Raw genomic sequence first — 9,263 nt, 5'->3', positions numbered from 1 at the left:
ATAGCACTAAGCTTCATATCTGACACAAAAAGCTCCACGAAGTAAAAAAATTAAAAAAAAATAAAAAAAGAAAAGTGTCTGAATTCCCTGCAGTGTGGGAAAAGCAGGGAGAAGATGAAGTTCAAACAAACCCATTGGGACAAGGTCCAGGCCACACAGCAGCTACGGACCAGCCCGTCCAGTCAAGCCTGCACACGTGCAGCTCCAGCCCCGGCACCTCTTTCCATCCCACAGGCCAGAAATGTGGTGTGGAATGGGGAGGGAGGAGGAGAGACAACCATGGCGTTAGAACACCGAGGAGAAGAAGGAAATGGTGAGGATACCATGCTGCAGATATTTAAGGAAGTAGAGGAGATGGAGACTGAAGCATTGGAGAAGACAATAATACACACAGCTCACCACAAGACCACATTACTGAAAACCTGGCTTTATTTGGTTAACAGCTTACAGAATTGTACAAAATTCATCACACCTCAGCAGATCGCCCGCATACCTGGGGGAGAAAGGGAATGGCACAGAGCAGCACAGGGAGAGCCTGCCCTGCAGAAGTTATCACTGACAGAGCTGCCTGAAAAGGCTGCAAAACATTCCAGTCAATTCCCTGCTTCAGGATCTTTGGTGCGATATCCACCACAGCAATGCATGCAGGTGAGGTGCCACCCTGTTGAAGGGCAGAAGGGATACTGGTGAGCTGTGACAGTGGAGGTGACACCCGCACAGTTCAGCAAGTTCCCTGTGATATCCAGCAGGCACACTGATGGGCCATGCTTCACATTTAATTTCAGGGACAGTACATGGAATATCCTCCCAGTAGCTTATCCTACTTTTCCTGTTTTAGCCAGGGTGGGTCAGAACACCACATTAGTAACAAGGTTTGTCATTCGGTTCCTTATCTTGCATCTCATTATTTCTTTGGCAAGAGGAGTTACAGCATTTCCTCTATAAATCAGATACGCTGGAGGGATTGCTAGCCAACGTCCATGGCACAGGTTACTGAGAGCAAAGCAAGCTCTCGTGTCCTGGGAGGCTGAGAGCCCTTGGAAGTGTGGTCCACAGCTATGGCAGAGAACAGGAATAACAGCAGAAACAGCTCCTTGCTGCACAGCAGCTTTGCCACAGACAAAATCACAGTGATGGGGTAAATTGCTCTCCCCTAGCTCCACCATCAGCCCACCCCCAACCCTGCACCAGAGATGTCCTAGGTTAGAGGCTTATTTTAAACACCTACATAGCATTGGAAAGATCAGTCTGAATTCCTGAAATGACTGCATTCTGAGCCTGTTGATTTTTTATACAACAATCTGTATATTATCATTTCACACTTGTTGCATATTTTTCACAGCTTTAAGAAAAAATGTCATGCTATTTAGATACTAGATGGCTAATAAAAACTGCTAATTGGAATTCTAGAATATTTTCAACTATGCTGAGGTTCCTTTCTTTAAGGAATCAAACTGCAAATTTGTAAGCACGATAACTTAGCAGATTATCATTTCACCATGGAAGAATTAGAAGCCTGTTTCAAAGTTTTATTAATTCAAGTCATAAAAAAGTTACAGCAACTTCAAATATGTACAAACTGCCATAAAAACGTTGTGTTCAGTTATACAGGAGACGGTCTTATTACAACATGGCTACAAAATCATTACTTTCAATAAAACTCCCACAAGGGTAAAATAACCATTTAGGCATGTATGCTCCAAAACCCTAGTAACAGCAGTTGTCAACTCGTTTCATCATCATAAAAAAAAAATAAAATCAGGGAGCAATGGTTACATTTTACTTGAGTAAGATGGGGCATTTAAGGGCATTTAACTCTCAACAAATAGTAAAAGTAGTTGAATGGTTACCAGTCTTGGTTGTTCAGAGTTTTAACAATCATTAAGTGAGGACAATTGCCTCCCTTTAAGAGGAAATTAAGAGTTAAGATTCATGCCTCCAATGTTTTTGTTGTCTTCTTGCTTGAATCTGGCTTGTCTTCAGTTGATTTAGTTAAGCATTCAGTCCTCTGTGCATTTCGTTCATTTCCTTCACCTGCAGGGGCGGAGGTAGAGGGAGATCAACATCTGTGCTACTTCTAAACTTGAAGACTCAGTAAGTCATTGGGACCTAACAGCCCAGATTTTCATTAGCAAATGGATTTGATGCAACACTAACAGAACCAATCATGACAAACCCACTAGACTAAAAAAAAAAAAAGGAAAAAAAAAGGAAAAAAGCACTACTTAGGGCACATGCAGGAAGCAGACAATGCTGTTTAGCTACAACATTGCTTGGATTCCTCCACAAAAGGCTCCACACCTGGTGTGAAGCACCATTTGCTATTCCATTGAAAGCAGCTCCTCAATGGAAAGGGTGAGATCCATGCAAATGCCTCAGTAAAGGTCTCGTCACAGAACAAGACTATCAGCACTTCCTGTGGATTGCACAGCCCTTTGCTATACATATGTAAAACAGAACTTGCAGAAAAACCGAACCCCACCCCCTCAGCCCTGGGAAAAGCACATCACCAGCTGCCTTTGAAACTAATGCAGAACCACACACTAGCTGCACAGTTTGAATACTTTCAGTCTCCTTGAACATATCTGAAGCACCCAAAGTGGGCTTCTACCCTACAGCAAACTTAAAAGTTTCTGGATTGTGGTCAACCTCCTCCCCACCACAAACAGAAGTTCATTACCTCGGCTTTCACGTACTTCCCTTTCCTCCTCCTTGTCAGGACCTGTAACAGAAGGATGCAACATTTTTTAAGTCTTGATATACAAGTAACTTTATCTGCTTTTGACTTTATAAACACAACCTCACAGCTGCCCGTTCCCCATCCTCCCAGACTGAGGTAGGTACAAACAAGGTTGTTTGTCACGCTCAGCTACTTTAAAGCAGGAAGCACTTTGTTCGCCTCTGTGAATTGTTCCCAGTACTTGTTCTCTGGGTGACACCCTTCAGTTGTAACCTGAAACGGTGACAGTGTGCCCATCACCAATTTCCCACCTCCCACGCCTGAAGAAGCAAGGCAATTTACAAAGGAAGACTTTCCATCAGGACCCAAACGTGTGTGCTGTTACTTCCCAAATTGTTACCGGTACCGTTCTGCTTGGCAGCTTTGTTCGAACTTACCAGGACAACAATTGCAGCCACTATTGCTATGACTACCACTACAATGACAGCAATGAGGCCGGGAGTCAGAGACTTCATGGAAAACTCCGGTGCTATTTCATCAACGTAGTAGACCACTGTCTTCTCAAGCTTCACCGGTTCGTTGTCAATGCTGACGTTTAGCCCAGCATTATTATGAAAGATGGACTGACCTTTCACCTAAAGCAGATAGGAAAAGACAGACTTGCTCATTCACACTGTAGTAAGGCATTTATCTCATCACAGGAATAATTCACTTTGCTTTAGCCAGTACACAGCCAAGACTCCCGAGTGCAGTGCAAGACACACACCCAGCCTTTGGTAGACTTGACCCATGACACACTTACATCTTTCTCAAAGTAGTAGGCCACATCAGCTATATCCACATCTCCAATGGATTTTTCTGAGGAATTTTGCTTCAAATCAATAGTAATGTAAGGGTTTTCATACTGAAAAAAAAAATAGCGTGGTATGAAGAAGGAGGTACTTTAAATCCAGCTATCAAATATTCACCAAAACATTATGATCCAGTTTGTGAACTTGCATCCTGGAACAAGTTTATGGCTCTTGAACTCAAGCCAACTGTTTACAGTAGGATTCAAATTCCACTTTTCTAGTGAAGCAAAGAAGTTATCTGCAAAGGAGACCAGTGTTGTTTCTCAGCATTTCTGTCCAGATGCAGCTATTTGCTAATTGCTCATCATTGTGAGAGCTTCTACTAAAGCTCACAAACACGAGTTTTTAAAGTTACTCGCAGCAAAATTAAGTTCTGATATTTGACTAAACTTTCTGTGCCCCTTACCAGAACACTGGTTATATAGCGGCCATCTAGCTGGTAACGACTGGTAATGGTATCCGTGAAAAACCTGCAAGGACATGAAAGTCATGGCTGTAAAAACAGTATTTTTTCACGTATGTCATTTAGATCGGTGTAATTGTTTTCTTCTGCAGTCTCTCTGGTGGGTGGACCTCAGCTAGCAGCTAAACCCTCACCTAGTCTCTCAGTGACTTCACCCTAGCAGGGTCAGGAAAAGAATCAGAAGGGCAAAAGTAGGGGGGAAAAACCAAAAAACAAAACAGCCCTCAACGGTTCAAATAAAGAGAGTGGGAAGTGAAAGGGCTGGGTGGGGGAAATACAAAACCTCAAGTGATGTAAAAGCAATCAGTCATCACCGACAGATCAACGTCCAGCCAACCTCTGAACAAGGGCTACTTGGGAAAAGACTTTCCCCCAGATTTATTGCTGAACATGGCATTATACAATATAGGCTATCTGTTCAGTCCGTCCAGGTCAGCCCTCTCCCCTTCCCAGCCTCTTGCCCATCTCCAGCCTACTCACTGGGGCAGCAGAGTGAGAGTCTGAGAAGGCCTTGACATTATGTAAGTGCTGTTCAGCAGCAGCTAAAGCACTGGTGAATTAATCAACACCATTTTGGTCACTGGTCTAAAACACAGCACCACACACAACTGCTACCAAGAAAATTAACTCTGCCCCAACCAAACCCTAGCACTCTCCTCATACTAGAGTTCAATTAACTCCTAACAGTGAAGATGCACTCACTGTAAAATAAACACCTGTGTTAGACAAAAGAGCTTTACCAGTTTGAAGAGTTCAGAAGAGGAGCTAGAGAGCAGCAGCTTTTTTTCTGGAAAGGAGGTGATCTAGTAGCTACAAAAGTGGGGTTTTAACAAAATGAAAAAAAAAATGAAGGCTAAACTCTCGTTTTCCTCCTGCTACTTCTATGTAGTCATTCTGCCATTTTTGTCAGTTTACTTTCTGAACAGTTTCATCCATTACCTTCCATTTCTTTTAGTATATTGATTTGCAGGGGAAAGAAAACTAGCAATCCATTTTAAATAGAAGGGAATCTCTTTAGCAGTTGATTTGTTTCCCATACAAATTAAAGCAATTCTATGAAGAATCTGCAGCCTGCTTCTAAAATCTCTTACAAGTGAGTTCACAGGTCTGACAATGCTTTTAGCAACCGCTTAGAAATACACTAGATATCTACTAGGACATGCATACGCTACCATGACATATTACTATCATCGCTTACTTCTTTAAGGATTCAGCGTTCAGAGGAGCATTTCTCTCAGCATGTTTCATTTCAATGATGATCCACCTGAAGTACAATGAATATTCTTGAAGGACATGCATATGAAACACAACAAAGATGTCTAACCCCAGGCTAAAAAAACCAGAACAGTGAGACAAAACCAAGGCAAGCAAAGTCTCTTCCAAACCCACTCAATATCTCCTTGTTTACGAAGAAAAAAACCCAGCCAAGTAACCAAGTGTTGATTGCTCCATCTTCATTCATGCCCAGTGCATCATTCACACAAGGCAGAGCCTCATACAGGAATGTTTTCATGTCACAGCACACCCTGTTGAAAGACTTACATCGTTCTGACTAACTGATTGCACTTCAAGTCTGCATCGTGTTTGTCGGTTCTCCTGACCCCAGCTGTATTCACACACCAACAGGTGGTTCCATTGCACTGCTTGGCCTTGAAAGCGCCGCTGTTTTCACAGTCAGGATCATAGAGACCATCGGTGTCTTCAAATGCATCTTTTGGTTTCTCACGACGACCCGATTTGGAGCCCATCACTTCTGCTTTCATCAGCAGGCATTTTGAAGTCACTAAAAATGACCAGAAAGTCACGTTAGGCAGCACCAGACCACGCCTGTCCAAACCAGAGCTCTGAGTCCCTACAAACACAAGGTTACATCAGCAGCAGCCAGATTCGAAGCCATTACAGGGAAGAGCAGATGTCTAATGAGTAGGTGGTGCACAAAATCAATACAACTGGGGTACGTCAGCCTCTCCAGGCAAAGGCCTAACAAGTCCAGCCTTAGGATTTACAGTTTCCATTTCTCACAGCTGAACTTGAGCCCAGAAGTCTTGTCACAAGGCTCTGTCCCCTCTAGATTTGGAGGAAAAGCGGGGATATGTGCTTCCAAGGAAGCTAAACGCTCATCTTCAAGAAATTCTTGCCACTGGAGAACAAATATTGAGGAGGAGGCGTGAGCCTACATCAGTACAAGCAGAGAAACCGTGAACGCTTATCTTCCAACACCAGCTGACCTGGAAGACCAGGAAGAAGAACCCCTTCCTTGCCTCCATTGTTAGCTGGGAACTCAGCGGTCATTCCCACGTATACAAGTAACAAGAATCCCCGGCGCTCTGCGGGCTCGTTTCCGTGCCACCCACCCGGCCGTGCCCTGTTACTCACGGGTGGAGCAGTCCACGGTGACTCCGGAGCCGATGGCTTCGCAGCGGCACTGGCCGCTGTTGTCCACCCTGCAGTTGCTGACGCGCTTGTTCTTCTCGCAGACACACGCTGCAAGGGAAGCGCGGCCGTGAGCGGGGCACCGCCATCGGCCAGGACGGACAAAGCCGCCTCTCACCGGCCGGGCGTGGCGTGCCCGCACCCCCCGGCCACCCGCCCTCCCTTCCCTCCCTCCCTCCCCGAGCGCCGGGGCTCCCTCGGGGCGCGGACAAAGGGGCGCTGTTGGGGCCGGGCGCCCCTGCCCGCTCCGCGCCCTGGCGAAGGGACGGGAAGGGGAAGGAGCGATGGTGTCGCCATTTGGCGGCACAGGGCGCCCAGCGGAGCGGCCCGGGAGGGGGTCCCGGGGCGGGGAGCTCGGTCAGGAGCGGGGCGGACAGAGGGGTGCGGGCACTCACAGGTCTGGGCAGCGGCGGCAGCGCAGAGCAGCAGCAGCAGGAACGCAGCCCCGCAGAGCGGCTTCATGGCTGGGGCGGGCGGCGGAGAGGCCGGGGGAAAGTCCTGGGGGACGCGGCCAGAGAGGGAGCGGTGCGTGCGCGGCGGCGGCGGCGGAGCGCTGTGAGCCGCCCGACAGGTTCCGCAGGTGCTGGTGGCTGCGCCGCGCCCTCCCGGCTCCGGTTACACCTGGGACGCGCGGGGGGAGCGGCGGCTCCTCCCCCGGGCCCGCCGGGCGCGCTCTTAAACCACGGCCGCCCCCTCCTCCCGCCGCACCTGGGCGAAACTGGATGGGGCAGGGCGGGACCTGCTCCCGGCCCGGCCCCGGCAGCGCCTCTCCTGCGGAATGGGATGGGGGAGCGGCGGTGCGAGGGCCGTCCCGAGGCGCGGCCGTGCCCGCTTTTTACCTGGGCTGTGAAACCGCCCCGCCTGGGCGGAGGGGCGGCGGGCTGGGGCCGTCGCGGGGAGCCGGGGGACAGCGGCCCCCGCCGTCGAGGGGAAAGTGTTACTCATCGCCAGGAGCTCCCGGGCGTGTTTGCCCCGTGACACACGGGCAGGGCAGCGGAGCCCGCGGCCCTCCCGGCTCGGGGCTTCCCGTGCCCGCCGCCGACCTTCGGAGCGCCGCCGCGGTCCCGAGGTCTCTGCCCTGGCCTGGTGGCCCCGGGCTCTTCCCTCGGGATAGGCAGGAGGTGTTTCCACTCCCCTCTCGGCGAGCTGCGAGCCAGCAGGGAATACTCGCGCTTTATAGTGAGCTTCGTTCGCATCCCGGGGTGCCGTGTGAGCTACTCCGTGCTTGACATAAATTCTGATAATTCCTCAGTTAATTAAAAAACAGAACGCTTATTTATATAGAGTGAACGCTTCCGTAAGGATCTTCACTGATTATGCGGTTTTATTTTCGGTTTTGCTTCCTTTCTAGAACACATAGCTGATGTCTCTACCTCAAGTTTGCTCTGAAGATTCGCTCCTGGTACTGCAGTATCCTCATTTCTTCGCTCAGGAAAAAGTAGTCCTGAGTGGAAAAAGCGTCTCTGAGCAGCGCAGCTTTGTGGGAACCCACAAAATGGGAGGTAGTGCCAGAGCCCTGCCATGCTGCCGAGGAGGAAATACGGGAAAGCCGGCTGCTGGCTTTAAAAGGGCTTTCCAAAGTGAAAAAGCAATGCCAAAATGGAAGACAAAAGATAGGTATGGTACATTGGAAATGCTTTATGAACCTTGAATTAAAAAACATGCATAGATCTTTCTAAAAGATACATCAGCACCCTAGAAAAACAAGTTATTTGAGTACAGGATAAAACCACAACGACACTCTGCCCAAAGCTTCCTCTTACCAGTTCACTGTACAAAAAAAAAAAAGTTTCTGCTTTTGCATGTGCAGACATCAGTAAGTGAAACTGTTTGAAAACTTTGTGTGATTGAAGTGAAACTGCCGGTGAGCTATCTTAGTGTTTTTGTCTCTGTGCGCTGCTGTGTTTGTGTTGTACCTGGTTTTGTATGTTGTTTTTGTCTCCAGTGCCCTGCTGCTGTCTCAGACAGGTCCAAGTTAAAGGAGTGCTCTTTGGATTTGCAACTGTTACAGCCCAAATCAGAGTTTTGCAGCATTTATCTTTATTATTTTTGTGGTTTTGTGTGGTTCCTGATTGATAAGTATATTCTTCTGATACACTTGTCAGAGACTCAAAAGGGAAGCTTGGCCTAGCAATATGAAAACTTGGGAAGACTAAAGTCTCAGATATGGACTTCTTGTCTAGCTTTCATCGTTATGGCATTTTCCAGAAAGATAAGTAGGATAATCTCAGAAATGCCTGCCTTACTATAAACCCCTTATTCCATGCTAAAGCACTGGGTTTTTTTTCAAGATGAGAAGCGCTCTCTTGTCATTATCAAAATGCCAAGCTGACCTACATAAGCCTTGATAATAAGAACCAATAAATTTTATTATAGTCCTTTGCCTTTATTTTATTTATTTATTTAGTACTTAAATGTTGAAGAACAGAACAGACTGGGTAGAGCTAGTCCTCTTTCTTCTCCTGATCCTTGTTCTTTGTAGGTAAACCTCTGTGCCTAGTTTTACAAATCCGAGCAGTCTTGAAATCTTGGCGTGACCACTACTGAAAGTTGTCCTGCTTCTTTCTACAAGCACTTTCAAATACCACATAGGCATCTTTATTGTTAGAAAATAGCTATGACCTTTAGTATCTGGGGGCTGAATGGTCTTAGGGTATTTGTGTGGACTAGAGCCTCTTACAGGGTGTTTGGGCACTGTTGTGTTGTGACATGTAGCAAAATGTGAGTTAGCACCTGTAGAAAGTACTACAATAACTCTGCTACAAACACAGGGGCATTGCGCAGCTCTTTGTAGTGCAGCATTTAATTTGGCTCCAGTTTGCAGGGGCTAATAAGG

General features: G+C 47.2%; 1 protein-coding gene across 1 annotated transcript; it reads right to left on the bottom strand.

Annotated features, from left to right (window-relative positions):
• Positions 1 to 1,508: 1,508 nt before the first annotated feature.
• On the bottom strand, positions 1,509 to 7,023 carry EPCAM (epithelial cell adhesion molecule). The gene is made up of 9 exons (XM_068186527.1): positions 6,823 to 7,023; positions 6,371 to 6,478; positions 5,537 to 5,777; positions 5,193 to 5,258; positions 3,938 to 4,001; positions 3,483 to 3,584; positions 3,118 to 3,315; positions 2,681 to 2,722; positions 1,509 to 2,034 (listed from the first exon to the last, which is right to left on the bottom strand). The coding sequence occupies exons 1-9, from the start codon at positions 6,887 to 6,889 to the stop codon at positions 1,993 to 1,995; spliced, it is 930 nt and encodes a 309-aa protein (XP_068042628.1). The 5' UTR covers positions 6,890 to 7,023; the 3' UTR covers positions 1,509 to 1,992.
• Between the last annotated feature and the right edge of the window lie 2,240 nt (positions 7,024 to 9,263).

This window comes from Anomalospiza imberbis, chromosome 3 (assembly GCF_031753505.1).
Source record: "Anomalospiza imberbis isolate Cuckoo-Finch-1a 21T00152 chromosome 3, ASM3175350v1, whole genome shotgun sequence".
Classification (NCBI taxonomy): Eukaryota; Metazoa; Chordata; class Aves; order Passeriformes; family Viduidae; genus Anomalospiza; species Anomalospiza imberbis.
Note: the sequence above shows the minus strand (reverse complement) of the source record. Positions and strands in the feature narration are given on the sequence as shown.

What these genes read in the sequence shown, in the direction of transcription:
- EPCAM (XM_068186527.1), bottom strand. Translation starts at nt 6,889, where the DNA reads ATGAAGCCGCTCTGCGGGGCTGCGTTCCTGCTGCTGCTGCTCTGCGCT. An exon ending in CACCGTGGACTGCTCCACCC is followed by an intron (nt 5,778 to 6,370) that starts GTGAGTAACAGG and finishes GGTCATTTTTAG; the next exon opens with TGACTTCAAAATGCCTGCTG. An exon ending in AACGCTGAATCCTTAAAGAA is followed by an intron (nt 4,002 to 5,192) that starts GTAAGCGATGAT and finishes ATGTCCTTGCAG; the next exon opens with GTTTTTCACGGATACCATTA.